The sequence below is a fragment of the Vombatus ursinus genome, unplaced genomic scaffold (genome assembly GCF_900497805.2).
Source record: "Vombatus ursinus unplaced genomic scaffold, bare-nosed wombat genome assembly UNPS02014770.1, whole genome shotgun sequence".
NCBI classification, from domain to species: Eukaryota; Metazoa; Chordata; class Mammalia; order Diprotodontia; family Vombatidae; genus Vombatus; species Vombatus ursinus.
The window spans coordinates 25,551,410-25,567,699 of record NW_020954548.1 but is presented as its reverse complement, the minus strand read 5'-3'; the positions used below and the strand labels follow the sequence as shown (position 1 = coordinate 25,567,699).

The 16,290-nt window shown below is 34.1% G+C and overlaps 1 protein-coding gene across 2 annotated transcripts in view; it reads left to right on the top strand.

Annotated features, from left to right (window-relative positions):
- The window catches only part of JAK2 (Janus kinase 2), a 129,685-nt gene that overhangs the window by 79,493 nt on the left and 33,902 nt on the right, over window positions 1-16,290 (top strand). For both annotated transcript variants that reach the window (XM_027862678.1, XM_027862676.1), the window contains exons 8-10: window positions 387-506; window positions 13,748-13,905; window positions 14,783-14,894. In XM_027862678.1, the coding sequence (XP_027718479.1) occupies window positions 387-506; window positions 13,748-13,905; window positions 14,783-14,894 (390 nt within the window). The remainder of the gene's footprint in view (window positions 1-386; window positions 507-13,747; window positions 13,906-14,782; window positions 14,895-16,290) is intronic.

Genomic DNA, 16,290 nt, shown 5'->3' with positions numbered 1-16,290 from the left:
TTCATATTTTGGCTGCTGTTTGTTGTTAGAGGATTATAGGGTGTTAGAAAAGAGATAATACTTTAATTTCTTATCTTAATGCTTTGGAAATTAAATTTCTAACTAATGATATCTGTTGGTTCTACCTATAATGGTGGCTTGCATTCAGAATGTTATATTTCTGGCACTATAAAGTCAAAAACATTTTTCTCCTTAAACCAGACAGTCCATTGTAATTTTGAGATTGCTAAGGATAGAGAAAATATTTCAGTTGATGTTGAGATTATTTCATTTAACATCTTCTGTGTAATAAAAAATGAAAGTTTAGAATGTAATTGCCTTAGTTTTGTTTTTGAACTAATTCGATAAAGTTCACTTAATTTTTAAAATACCAATATTAACTGCAGGATTTACAGATGTACTGTGACTTTCCTGATATTATTGATGTCAGCATTAAGCAAGCAAATCAAGAAGGTTCAAATGAGAATAGAGTGGTGACTATTCATAAGCAAGACAGCAAGAATTTGGTAAGTTTTATTTTGATAACTTATAATTATTTGTTAATTATGTAATTGATTCACTTAACATTCTAAAAACAATCCAGAAAAGTAATAATTTAAGGTTCTTTTGAAATATAGCTCTGTGGTCTGGTTTAATCTAAGATATATCTAGCTTGGTAATACTTATTTTATGGAAATACAAAACATTTCACATGTTATATGAACACAAAGGACAATTTCTGTGGCATCTAGCTGAGTACCAGACAAATAGGCCTTTTAATATACAAAGAAAAGAGGATCATATGTGAAACTATGAGCTTCTGATAGTGTTTTTCTAAGTGTATATACATTTAACAAGGTCGTAATAAAGTGTGCATTTACTTGTCATGAATATGCTAGATCTTTATGGGCCAATTCCAGGAGAATTTGACAGATCTGATCTATATCTTCTTACTCATCCTTTTTGTGACCTATGCCACTTTTTTTTTTCTGACTGATACACAGAGTGATCATCCAGGAGTACATAGTATTCTCATGGAACAATATTAATATTATACATAGTCTTTTTCTTACTCCTTAATAAAGTTGCCATGGATTGTGATTTGTTAAAACTGAAATTGACATGTTTTGTGCTTTAATCCTAAGTCTTTCTATACTTGCTGTTCAGCTCCACCTGAATGTCCTGAACTTCAGACCTTAGAAACCTCTGAAAGGGAACTTTAATGTTTTTCCCCAGACTAGATCCCTTAGAAATGTCTTTGTTTATGTCAATAATGCTGCCATTCTCCATTCATCTCTTTACTCTTCACTGCATTCAGTCGGTTGCTGAATACTATTGATTCTTGGCGATATCTTTTAAATTTGTCCCTGTCCTTTTCATTTTCACTAGCAAGACCATAATCCAGGGCTTCCCTGCTTCACAGTTGGACCATTCAAGTAATCTCCTAACTGGTCTCCTTATCTCTGTTCCTCCTTGATTCAGTCTTTCTTATAAGTGCCAGCTTTATTATCCCAAAACATTGTTTTGTCATTCCTTTTGATCAAAATCCTTCAGTTTGTTTCCCACTACTCCTCTTTATGAACCCTCTGCTCCAACAAAATTCCTGTATTCCTTGCTACCAGAACAGATTTCTCCTTCTGCCTTAGTTGATTGCTGCCTCCCCTGAATTCCTTAAGTAGCTATTTTTTTTATTGCTATTAACTGCCTGTACGGAACTGCATAAATCCCTCTGACACTTAGAATATTATTCTTTGTGTTATTATGTGCTTTTTTTGCATATTATGTTTACCAAGTCACTGAAACTAGATTGTAAACTCCCGTAAGACAGTGGCATTGGGGATGCCTCTTTGTATACCCATTATCTAATACTACACATGGTAGCGGCTTCATAAATGTTCATTAATGAAAATGATTATCTTTTAAAACTGATTTTAATTGCATATAATAGGTACTTAAATAATGCTTGCCAATAGATTAGGAATGAGGCAGCTAAGCTGGATCTAGAGTCAGGAAGAGCTGAGTTCAAATGTGAATTCAGACACTTACTGGCTCTGTGACCCTGGGTAAGTCATTTAACCTCTGTTTGCCCGAGTTTCCTCATCTGTAAAGTGAAGATAATAATATCTCCTGCCTCCCAAGGTTGTTTTGAGGATAGGCTGAGATAATATTTGTAAAGCTCTACGCAAGTCATAAATTGCTATGTAAATGTTAGCAATTATGTCTAATAATGGCATCCTTTCCCTTTTCTTTGGTAAAATGATAAGGAATACACTCTTGCCCACAGAGTTTAAGCCATACTATATGAAAACGATGATCAACAAAACTGAGCATATTGGAAAAAAATCTAATATTAACATTATATTTTATGTTCCATACAGGTAGACTCCCATGCCTGCAAGGGAATAGCTTAAAGATGTATTTTTATATCTCTTCTTTGAGACCAAGCTTTATCTTTTGCAACATTTAGCTTGATTATTCATAATGGTAGTTTTGGTTTTCTCGCCCATCAGCATTGTTGCAATTATGTATATTGTTTGCCTGGCTCTGCTTACTTAACTTTATATTAGTACAAATAAGTCTTTCCATTCTTCTCCCTATTCATCATGTTTATTTCTTACAGCACAGTAATATTTCATTTTATTCACATGCCACAGTTTGCTAGCTATTCCCTAAACAGTGGATATCCACTTTGGTTCCGTCTCATTGCTAACAAAAAAGGTACTAATATAAATATTTTGGTGTATATGAATTCTTTTTTTCTCCTTGAAGGTTTTGCCTAGAAGTGGAATCTCTGGGTCAGAGAGTATTTTAGTCACTTTATTTGCATAATTTCTTACTGCTTTCCATAAGCACATAGGAATTAAGTTGACCTGCCTAGAGTCACATAGCTACCAAGTGTCAGACATGGGATTTGAACCTAAGTCTTCCAGACTCTAAGCCCAGCAAACTCTCTACTATACCAGGCAACCTACTTATTTCCTTCTTTTATTCAGCTGATCTGCTGGGAAATGAAGAGGTACATGATGGGAACAAAGTAGGCTATAGTTTATTTCCAGTTAATACCTTTATATAGTGAGTGGCATAAGAGATAAGTTATCATGGAAATGTATGATCAGAAAAGCTGTGAGTTGGTCGTGTGGTGAAAGCTAGGAATAACAGATGGTAATAACCAAAATGGTGCACTGGTACGCTCAAAGTGCAAGGAGACTTAGAGGAAGGCCCCTTAACACATTCGGTATATCTTCTATGAGAGAATTTGGACAAGAATCACACAAAACATGACGAGGCACGGATGACTTTCATTAATACTGAAGGTAGGAAGAATTCTGCCAGTGGAGGGAATGCCTATATCAATGACATAAATCCAGTGTAATATAGAAACTCCTAAATATGGAGCAGCTTTGTGGGGCAGCTCAGTAGTGTACCTTGATAGAGCACAAGGCTTGGAGACAGGAAGACCTAAGTTTGAATCCAGCTTGCAACAGTTACTACTGTGTGACCTAGCGCAAGTAACTTAACTCTTTTTGCCTCAGTTTCCTCTTCTGTAAAATGGGAATATTATCTCCCAGGGTTATTATTACTTTGACATAGCAGCCATTCAATTCAGTAAACATTTATTAAGTACCTTTTGTGCGCAAGGCCTTTTGCTAGATGATAAGGGGAATACATAGTCTACACACAACACATTATTGGGCCAGCTAGGTGGCGCAGTAGATAGAGCACCAGCCCTGGAGTCAGGAGGACTTGAGTTCAAATCTGGTCTCAGACCAGACACTTGACACTTAGTAGCTGTGTGACCCTGGGCAAGTCACTTAACCCAATTGCCTTGCAAAAAAAAAAAAAAAACATCTCACATCATGGAACTTAAGAGTTTTGTTTTTTTTTTTAGTAAGGCAATTGGGGTTAAGTGAATTGCCCAGAGTCACACAGATAGTGAATGTTATGTGTCTGAGGTTGAATTTGAACTCAGGTCCTCCTGACTCCAAGGCCAGTGCTCTATCCACTGCGTTACCTAGCTGCCCCTAATTTAAAAAAAAAAAAATTTTTTTTTTAAATTTTGCAAGGTGGTTGGGGTTAAATGACTTGCCCAGAGTCACACATCTAGTAAGTATTATGTGTCTGAGGCCAGATTTGAACTTGGGTCCTCCCTGACTCCAGGTCTGGTGCTCTGTCCCCTGTGCCACCCAGCTGCCTTCCCATGATTGGGTTATTAATGATTGTTTTTGTCTGTAAACAGTGCTTTGTATTTATCTTATCAAAAGCTTGGGAAAAGGCTTACCTTAATTCCAGAAGTTTATTGTTCAGTCATTTTAGTCACGTTCAACTATTCATGACCTCTTTTGGGGTTTTCCTGGCAAAGATATTGGAGTGGTTTGCCATTTCCTTCTCCAGCTCATTTTATAAATGAGGAACTGAGTCAGACAAGATTAAGTGACTTAACCAGAGTCACATAAGTGTCTGAAGCTGGATTTGAACTCAGGAAGTACACTATCCATTGTACAACCTAGCTTCCCCCAGAAGTTATGAAGTTGAAATTAATTATATCAATAGTTATACCTGTTGTATTTATCTAGCTAGTAATATCTATCTCCTTTCATTTCTCTCCCCCTCTCCAAAAAAAAATACTACTTATTTCTTGATTAAATTCTGTGCATTCATTCATTTGACACACATTTTTATTACTTTGCCTTTATACTTAGGAGAAAAGAGAAAACAGAGAATAATGAGACATGGTCTCTCCCCAGAAAGAGTTTATGATAGAAAAAGACATTGAAGCATATGAATATAGCTTGCATAATATTTGCAAAATTTTAGGACAAAAAAGAGACTTGGACTGTCAAGAGGAGATATAGTTTCTAGTCCATGGTCTACTAGAAATTATCTGTGTAACCTAACATTATAGGGTTTTAGAATTAGAAGGTTTGGGGTCTCAAGAGATCATCTCACAAATTCAATCACATTGTTCTCAGTGAATGTAAAAATTCTTATTTACCATTAATAAACAAAATATATTCATTTAAAATACGATTCATTTCATTAAAATGTTCATTTTGTCTATGTCTTATAATGTATATAAGTGTCATAATCCATATATATAGCTTATAAATAAATATACAGATAGGGTGCATACTCAATTTATTTTTTCATATAAGGGTATGAGATTGAAAAAAGTTTTGGAGGTTACTGTGCTGAAAGAATTTACAAAACTTGGCAGGTTTCTAGGAATGGATAAAATACTTGGGAAAGTCATTTTTTTTCTTGATTTTATTTTTTTTTTAGTAAATTTATTTATTTTTAGTTTTCAGCCTTCACTTCCATAAGATTTTGAGTTCCAGATTTTCTCCCCATCTCTCCCCTCCCCTCACCCCACGACTGCGTGTAAATTGATATAAGCTCAACATATACATTTAAATTAAACCTATTTTCATGTTAGTCATGTTGTAAAGAGGAATTAGAACCAATGGGAGAAAACACGAGAAAGAAGAAACAAAGAAAATAAAGAGAGAGAAAGCATATAATATGCTTTGATCTGCATTCAGACTCTATAATTCTTTTTCTGGTTGTGGACAATATTTTCCATCATGAGACTTTTGCATTGCTAAGAAGAGATAAGTATATCAAAGTTAGTCATCACACAATGTGGCTGTTACTGTGAACAGTGTTCTGGTTCTACTCACCTCACTCAGCATCAGTTCATGTAAGTCTTTCTAGGTTTTTCTGAAGTCTGCCTGCTCATCATTTCTTATAGCCAATAGTATTCCATTACATTCATATACCACAGCTTGTTCCCATTCCCCAACTGATGAGCATCCCTTCAATTTCCACTTCTTGGCCACCACAAAAAAGAGCTGCTATCAATATTTTTGTACATGTGGGTCATTTCCCCATTTTTATGGTCTCTTTGGGATACAGACCTAGAAGTGGTATTGCTGGGTTAGAGGGTATGCACAGTTGTATAGCCCCTTGGGCATAGTTACAAGTTACTCTCCAGAATGGTTGGATCACTTCACAACTCCACCAACAACGCATTAATTAGTGTTCCAATTTTCCCACATCTTCTCCAATATTTATCATTTTCCTGTTTTGTCATCTTGGCCAATCTGATAGGTGTGATGTGGTACCTCAGAGTTGTTTTCATTTGCATTTCTCTAATCAATAGTGATTTAGAACATTTCATGTGACTATAGATAGCTTTAATTTCTTCATCTGAGAACTGCCTGTTCATATCCTTTGACCATTTATCAGTTGGGGAATGACTTGTATTCTTATAAATTTAACTCAATTCTCTATATATTTTAGAAATGAGGCCTTTATCAGAGACATTGGTTGTAAAAATTCTTCCCCAATTTTCTGCTTTTGGGAAAGTCATTTTTGAGTTGAGAAACTGAGGCTCAGTGAGTTGAGAGGACTTGCTTAAGCTTGTATGCGCTATGGGTGGCAGGGCTGGCTTTCAAACACATAGAAAGCCCTTTGCAAACTTGAAAGTACTATGTAAATGCCAATTTTTAATAATGATGACAAATATCTCTGAATTTCCTTATCTCAAAAATTAAGGGATTTAGCATGATGGTCTTTCTAAAACACATTACAGTTCAACTAAATTCAGCAGCTACTTATAAAGGATTTACTATGTACATACAATGCAATGGAGAGACAAAGACAAAAGAAAGTAATCCATGCCATCACAGAACTCTTATTGTACTGTGGGAATACAACATGTACCCAAATATTCCCATAGTACAAGATGAACCAGGCCTCCTCCTCCTCCTGCCCCCAAGTCTTACCTTTTGTCCTAAAATTTTGCAGATACTATGCCAGCTATATTCATATACTTCAGTGTCTTTTTCTATTATAAGCTCTTTGTGGAGAGAGATTGTGTCTCATTCTTCTCTGTATTTTCCTTTCTCTCAATTAAGTATTAAGGAGTATAAGGGTAGGCTTCATGAGGATGTGGCATCTGAACTGAATCTTGAAGGAAAATAAAGATTTTTTACTTAAAATTCTGTGATTCTATGAAATAAATTGCATATAATTTGTAGTTGTAAACAAATTTCATGTGCATGTGAAAGTTGGGAATATTTTGTGAGTATAACTGCATAGCCACCATTGATTTCCTGAACCATTTAGAAAGACAACAAAACATAACCAGATGATTTAATCATGTGGTGTAGTGGGTGATGTTTTCTCCCTCATTACTGATCTGTAGAATTTCAGGTTTCCTTTTTCTAACACTTTCCTGTGAAATCAGTGATAGGTCATGCCCAGATGGCAGAGGAGTGTAGTCATACAATTAAAGCAACTCTTCCTTCCTGAGCGAAATAGCTACAGCTTAAAAAAAAATAAGTATTTCATAAGATTTAATTGATTCCTCTTAAATAAATGTTTTCTTTTTGAAGAGCATACATTCTGCCCAATCTCTTTCTAAATTTAGAAAGTCTAGATTGAGATGAATGTGTGTAGCTAATTTGGCAGCAAACAAGTGGTTTTAAAGCTCCCTTTCTTTGTTGTTATTGAGAATTATTTTTTTAGTTCTTCTCTTCCTCTGAGCACAATTGAACTTATTGTAGGTATTTGCTATTTTCTGTTCCCTGAGTTTACAAGGCTACTTTGAAAAAATTCATTTCATTTTGACTATTTTCTCCAAATTTGGTAAACAATATAATTTTTTTACTCCTTTTGTCCTTTGAAAGGTATAATGGAAAGCCTGATGATATACTTCTTATCCAAAAAAGAAATGAAGGAACTGTTACAACATGTTTCAATTTAAAGCAGTGTTACTTTTAAATGTGGATAGTCAATATTATGCTAATAGCAGCTCCAGTGAATAGAAGCATATGGGTATAAAAATAAGTAGCTCCCATTTAGAAAAAAAGTTGACCAATTTTATATTAAGTAAATCTGCAGGTGAGATGCTTGACATGATAAAAAAAAACTTAAGTATAGGGTAGAAAGGAAAGTTGTACATCATGATGAGCATGAAGTAGTTGTGACTGGCTAAAATATTGAGGTCAGAAATTTTGTTTGTTCATGTGTGTGACTGATTTTAAGAATAGTGGCTAACCACTTAAATTTAGACAAAGGAAAATGTACTCATTCTGAAAGAAAATTTGCATGAGAGGAAAGTTTCTGTAGGGATTGTACCACACATTTTGTGTGATGAACATTTTGGGTAATGAACAAGAAATCAAAAAGGTGACACGTGCTGCTCTTTCAAGGAAAGCTGGACAAAATAAAATGTTTTAGAGGAAAATGCTAATAAGTGATGAAATATAGTGCTTCCAATATGACTTAGAAACAAAGTGTCACACTCTGTAATGAAAAAACTCTAATACTTCCTGAAGATAGAAGAAAGCCTGAGTGTCAAAATAAGAAAGACACTGTTGATTTGTTTTTTTTTTACATTAGTGTCATTGTTTTCCAAGCTTTAGATAATGAACTCTGAAATATTTGAGATTTTTGCCTGATGTAAATATGTGGAACTTGAACCATTATTTGGCTTCTCTGATATGACTGTCCTTTCATTTATGGTGTGCTTTCTATGAAATGATTTTTCATTCCAAAATGGAATCATCCAACTTTGTCATCTACTTTTATGAAAGGCAAGTCTACCATGAAAAGATGAGATAGATTTTCCGCTGTCAAAAATGTTTCAGGAATAGCCATGTCCTTGATATTAATGTGCAGTTAACTGAGAAAATGCGCATCCATATATTTGTGTAAGAATTCGTCTCCTTGACATAATATTTACATATCATGTTAGGAAAAAAATAGGAGTGTTTTACATGATTGCACATGTATAATTTATATCAGATTGCTTACTGTCTCAGGGAGAAGGGAGGGGAGAGAGGAAGGAATAGAATTTGGAACTCAAAACTTTAAAAAATATTAAATTGTTTTTACATGTAATTAGGGAAAAATAAGTATTATTAGAAAAAAACAGGGACTGTATTTTGCCTTTAAATCCTCAGTGCTTAACACAATGCCTTGCTTGTAAAAGCTTAATTGCTTGTTTGCTGATTAAATTATTTTTGTTTTGGCATTCGATTCTTTTGCCGTGTTTAACAAAATGAAGATAGTGGGTTCATATGGGTAGATTGAGAGATCAAGCGTTTATTAAGCTCTTGCTTTAGGCTCATACACTGTGTTAAGCACTGGAAATACAAGCAATTACAAGCAAGCCAGATAACCTGTGCCCTCAAGGAGTTTACATTCTAACGAAAGAAGACAACATATAAAGGGAAGTTTACAAGTGTGTGTTTGTGTGTGTGTGTGTGTCTGTGTGTGTGAGAGAGAGAGAGAGAGGGAGAGGGAGAGATTTGGTGGTGTGAATATCTTGTAATAATTTGTGCAATGGTAATATTTAAAACAAGATCCAAAGTATATGGTTAAAACACAAAACAATTCTGTTCATTATTTTTCTATTTCGAAGAGGTCCTTTATTTCTTTAGCTTTCAATCCAAGCCAAGCTTTATTGTCTTTCATTCAGCCAAGAATTGTATGCAGAATAATTCTCAACTTCTACCATACTACAGTATCTTGAGGAAGGAAAGTTGAAGGTTATCTTTACCTGGAGCTCATAGAATTCTTTTTTCTTTTACTTGGTTGAAGCCAGTGGCATTAACTTGAAATTCCAGTCCCCTGCATAAAATTTTATAAAAAGTTCCTTCCAGCCCATGTACCTGGAAGAAATAATGCCTTTCTTTGAAAAAGAAGTGAGAAGTATCTTGCTATTGGAAATATCTGTAAGATTTTAGATAACTAAATCATTTTTAAAAAATCACAATATAGATCACTAAAGGATTTATGGAATCACTGAAAAGAAGTATTAAGTACCTCTTATATGCCAAGCACTGTGCTAGGCCCCAGGGATACAAGTACAAAGAGTGAAATAATCCCTACTTGCACTGAGATTGCATTCTAATGAGGGAGACAAGAAGTACATATAAAAATATATACAGCATAATTATATAAAATTAATGAATACATACAGACACACTCTGAAAGTAGTTCGATAGGTGGTGTGAGAGCTAGGGCACTAGTTGTTGCAGGGAATCAAAAAAGGTTTCCTGCAGGAGATGGTTACTAAGCTACATCTTAGAGTAAGAGAGAACTCAGGGACGTGGAGGTAAGGAAGAATTACATTGCAGGTCTGGAAGACCACTAGTGCAAAGACACTGAGATGGGAGATACAGTACTCTAAGTGAGAAACAGAAAGATCAGTTTGGCTGGATTACTGAGTGGGGAGGACGCATAATGTCTAATGAAACTGGTTTGGGGCCACGTTATGTAGGGATTTAAAAGCCAAACAGAGGAATTTATATTTTATTCTACAGGAAATAGGAAGCCTCTGCAGCTGGTTAAATAAGGGAATCTCATAGACCTGTACTTAAGGAAAATCATTTGGGCACCAGAATATAAAGTGAACTAGAGAGGACTGGAGATACTTGAAGCATGGAGACCAATTAGGAGGCTATTATGATAATCTAAGTAAGAGGTGATGAGCGCTTAAACTAAAATGTGACCCTGAGTGAGTGAAGAAAAAGGTTACGATGAAGGAGATGTTGTAAAGGTAGAAAGCAAGATTTAGCAACTAGTTGGCTACGTAGGATGAGAGAGAAAATTGAGAATCATGCCAAGATTACAAACCTGAGGCACTGGAAGGATGATAGTGTTTTCCTCAGAAAAGGGGAAGTTTAGAAGAGGTAAGGATTTAGGTGGAAAGATGATGAGTTCAGTTTTAGACATGTTGAGTTTAAGATGTCTCTGGGATATCCAGTTCAAAGTGTCTAATAGGTAATTGGTGATATGGGACTAAAACTCAGGGTAGAAAATGGATCAGTCAGTATATGAAGATCTTCTTAGAACTCCTTCAAGAGCCTCTTATGACATATGTGTGTATATGTGAATTAGATTATTTAATCTGTTCAATGACTATCTTTCAAGTTATTATTGGCTTAGACTTCTTTATATAAAAGTATTCTTAGACATTTAGGAAATTCTCATGATGATGATGCCATGCATAAATGACTGGACTAAAAAGAAGTTATACTTTTAAAATATAAGTTGCCTAAAGACTCAGAAATTTCTGCTTCTCTTTACAAATTACACTTATTAGTTTTCTTGGAGTCAAATGTGATAAAATCAATCAATCAACAAGCATTTATTTAGCATCTGCTATCAAGCACTGACATGAAAATATATGTTTTCAATTTCATAAATACAGCTATGATGACAAAGTTTGAAAATGGTTTTTACTTTTATGACATAGTAGCATAATTACATTCAAACTAGGACTTCTCCATTCTCATTAGAGAACATGGCAGAGACAACACTTTAGAAGTAGGAGCTCTTGTGCCGACATCACTTAAAAAAAAACATGTTTTGTCTCTCCAACTAAATTGTAATCTTCTTGAGGGCAATAATTGGCCCTTCATTTTGTTTTGTATCTTGAAAATACCTAATATTTTGCTCTCTGTCTACACACACACACACACACACACACACACACACACACACACACACACACCACTCAAATATTAAAGTTTTAACTGAAATCACAACGTGCTTTTTCTTCTCTGGTACATTATCCGTAATTAGTGCTCTTCTACTCGGCTTTTTATGGTTAATGTGACTATCATGATAGCCTGAAATGGTCAGGAACCTATGTAGTTACTACTTCTCACAAAAACTAGAAACTTGAGGGGATTTCCCCAGTGTAATAGGTAGATATGAGTCAGAAATACTATTATGTGCAATCTGTTTAAAAAAAAAAACCTTTGGGATTTGGTCATTTATGTCTCAATTTTTTTTTTCCTGCTCATTCATGCACTTATAAAACAATAATTTCATAGAATCGGTAGATTAGAGCCCTGTAGATTAAGTGATAACAGAGCTACAAAAGAAATAGCAAAATTAGAAGCATAAAATTAAATTCTGATGATAATGTACATGAGTAAGTGCCTAAAGAGTAGAGAGAAGAGGAGTGGTCAGAGCCTGGTGGGGTTAATTTTTTTTACATCGATAGTTTTTAAAGGAGACAGGGGACATGGCTTGAGGGGAGGAAAGGGGAAGACCTTCTGGGAGAGAACTTTATGTAAATAAATTAAGCAAATCAGGAACAAGTGATAGTAAGCAGATTAGCTCGACCAGAGCAAGTGAAATGCATTGGGGAGTAATGAGAAATGAAGTAGAAACATTTTTCTTTTAAAACAGACAGTAGCAAAGGCCTTCTGGCAGCTAAGAGTATTTACTGTTGCACTTAAGGAGCATTTTTCATCTGGGAATTTCAAAATGAAAAATTACAAGACTTCCCAAGTATTTGTGAGCTGTGAGATTCTTTGCTTTTCTATGGTTATTTCTATTTAAAAATTTAGAGATTGAACAATCTTTATGATTCTTTTAATAATAAAAGCTAACATTTATATATTTGTGTGTGTATACATAAACACACATACATAAATATATATACATAGATATATATTTATGTGTGTGTATATATATATATATATATAGCACTTACTATGTGCCCAGACACTGTACTAAGCGCTTTGCCATTTTTATCACTTTTGATCCTCATAACAACCCTGACTCCAGGCCTGATAATTCTGTCCACTGTGGCACCAGCTGCCCTCAGCATATTTATTGATTTAATCACATAAGTAATTTACCACTATCAGTTTTGCAATATTTGTTTTCAGTGATTTCTATTTATAACATTTTGTGTGATTTTTTTTTTACTTTTAACATAAATAATAAAATCTCTTCCCTATCATTCTTTATAACTGAAATGTGATCCTTCATGGCTGTCAATTTTACATACACACACACACACACACTTTTTTTTAATTTTCATTTATCTGCCCCAATTATTTCATTGGCCTAGTGAGCTCTCTGTCAGGAACTTATGAAGCTTACCAATGAAGATTGATACTTCTTTGTACCTTAGCTTTAGAGAATTTCCTAGTGGCATTAAGAGATCAAGCCACTTGCTCAAAGTCATCCAGCTAGTATGTGTTAGAAAAGGATCATAATTGCAAGTACATAATTATATTCCAAAATGTTTTAGTTTCTTAACTTTAATGAATATTTATCAAATACCTACTTTGTGCTAGGTTATAGGAGAAAAACAGAATTTAGGTAAAATAAAATCCTTACTTTCATGGAATTTACTTTGAGTAGGGGGGAAATAAAATATATACAAATTATTAATTATAAAAGAGGAAATAATACCTGATAAGTATATTAGAGATGTGTGGAATAATGTGCTTTGTCTACAAGGAATGCATAAAGCCAAAGAATTGAAAGTATGGAGAGAAGGTAAAAGTGTTTGTAATATGAGAAAGTCATATTCAGTGAAGCTTCCCATTGTTTGTGTTAAAGAAAACCTTTTAATGTTGTCTTTCTAAGCCATATGGGGGAGCCACCTTGTAGGAACTGACATAATGAAAGGAAAAAAAGAACTATAGTTAGTTATCATAGTAAAACTTTAGCATCTTCTTTGAAATATGTTTCTGGAAAGTTACATATAACATAATGGAATATAAGTACCACTATGTATTAAGAAGCAGGTAACTTTTTGAGGTATCTTTGCCTGCTATTAACATTTGATGCTATAATAAATCTAAATGTGCACAACTTAAGAAACTTGTATCATTTTTAGGACATATTGTCTTTGTGTAAAATATCTAGTACACTGTTGGCATTTATTAGGTGGTTCTTAAACAGTATTGGTAGATATTCATTTTCTTTTATACCTCATTGCCTTCAGGAAATTGAATTTCACTCATTGAGAGAAGCTCTATCTTTTGTATCATTAATTGATGGATACTATAGATTAACTGCAGATGCACATCATTACCTCTGTAAAGAAGTAGCGCCCCCAACAGTCCTTGAAAATATCCAAAGCAACTGTCATGGCCCAATTTCGTAAGTAATGCACACTTTTAAAATGGGGGAGGGAGAAGGCCCACCAGGATACTTTGTACAACATAAATAATGACATATTAACCCCAATCAATATGCTTATAAAATTTGTTAACTGTCTAAATATCCTTAAAGATACTCAACCTATGTGTCATCTGTAAGTAAATTTTCAAAACAAATTTTTTTTTGTTTTAACTTGCTTCAAATTGTCAATGACAATATGAATATGGTCTTTCTTAAGACTTTGATACTATTTGAATTACTACAGTTATGTGTCATGTATATTATTATATTAGTACATGCCTTAGAATCAGTTGCACAAAAAATTTTATGCCATCTTGATTTGGGAGGTAATCAAAAATATATGTGGTATTGTGAAAGAAAATGATTATTTTAAATATAGAATTATGACCAGAAGACTTCAAGAAAATAGAGTCATTTGTTTGTTTCTGGTAGACTTTTTCCACCACAAAAGTCACCAATGTCTTCTTGTGTGTTTCCAAAGCAATAGGAGCATCCCCAAGATTGGTTTGAATTCAGTATGAATAGTTAATAGCTTTTTCCCTTAGAAAAATTACCCACAACCGTAAAGAATAAAGAGCCTCAATTTTTTGGAGACCCTTCAGTTTTATTTTTAATATTTTCATGATAAATATTTTGGTCCTACTATCCATAGTGATTCCTCTATTTGAAGCTTTTATTGTGCATATAAATGTAACAGGAAAAATCTGGTTTTGAAATGTGAATATATATAATGTATATATTTATACAATACACATATATAGTAGTAGTAGTGGTGGTGGTGATCATTGTCGGTAGAGTTAATTATGCTCGTATTATTGTTTTCCTGGTAAATACATAACTTCTTCTTTATCTTCAGGATGGATTTTGCCATAAGTAAACTGAAGAAAGCAGGTAATCAGACTGGCCTCTACGTTCTTCGATGTAGCCCTAAGGACTTTAATACATATTTCCTCACTTTTGTTGTTGAGGTGAGTAGACTGTGTTGATGAACTATATATAGTATCCTTCTTATCAGAACAAGAAAGAGCTTATCTATTCCAAATATTTTTGCACATTTAACTTTATTCCTTAGTCTATAGTCAAAATTGCAACCATCCTTTGGGTATAATAGCTTGCATATTATTGTTTGAACTCCCACTTTTAGTCTGCAGGAAATGGAACTTTTATTCTTCCAAGATTCCTTTTATGTCTTACTTTAAACACCTAAAAGATCTGTGATTTTGTCCATGTGAGTACTTACTCCCCTATTGTAACCCTCAACTCATTTGGTGCTTTAGTTAGTAGTCTTTGTTATTTGATAGCACTGAAAAAATTCATCATCTAGTGGTCAGCCCTCTGTTGATGAACCTCTCCAGTCTTGGCTAGGCCATTCCTTGGACAACTATATATAGTCCATCCATTGTTGGCCCCATATTCAAAACTTTTCCAGATTAATAGGATACTCCATAATTTACCATCTTCTGGCATAGATTTTATTGGTATGCCATAATGAGTCATCACATTATTTGGATAATTAATGAAAAAAATTATAGAAATAAACTACAATAAATTTCTTTTATCATCTCACCTTGCAATTTGTCCATTTTCATCGTCTCACCAGTCAAACAGTATTTTGCCCAATCCAGTTCTGCCCTCGAGTGCTTTAAGATTTAATTTTACTTGGAGAACTTTACCAAACAAAGAAGAACAAAATAGCTTATAAACAATTTAATTCATTATTAAAATGTATAAAGGTATAAAGAAAAATAAGAAATCATAAGGAAATAAAAGCACTATAATAATAGCTAACATTTCCATAGAGTTTTAAGGTTTGAAAAGTGCCCTTTATAGACCTTGATCTCATTTGACCCTTATGAATTGAATACTGCAGATATTATTATCCCCATTTTACAGATGCAGAAACTGAAGCTCACAGAAATTAAGCCATCGTTCAACTTTAAGTGTGTGAGATGTGCTTGAACCTAGGTCTGCCCTGTCTTTAAACCTCTTCTTCTTTCCACCACACAACCTTGCCTCTCATAGTCTTTAAACGATGTAATCTCTTTTTAAGGAATAGTTTTGAGCCTTTAAACTTGATGCTCAGGTGAATTACAATCTTCCTCTTTGAAAGCATAAAACTGTGCTAAAACTTCAATACAGTGAAGATTTTGATGTAAAATAGATTGGTGTTGGACCCTGTCTAAGGAAGGATTTAGTACGGAAGTACCTAATAAGGAGATATTGCATAACAGGTAGTTCCATAAATTCTGAAAGCAGATTTCTAGCATTCACTGTTTAAAAGAAATAGCAAATTAAGAATCAAGGACTGGAATGGGAACTGGGTCATAGTCCTCCCTAGCCACGTTTTAGCTATGTAGCTTTAGG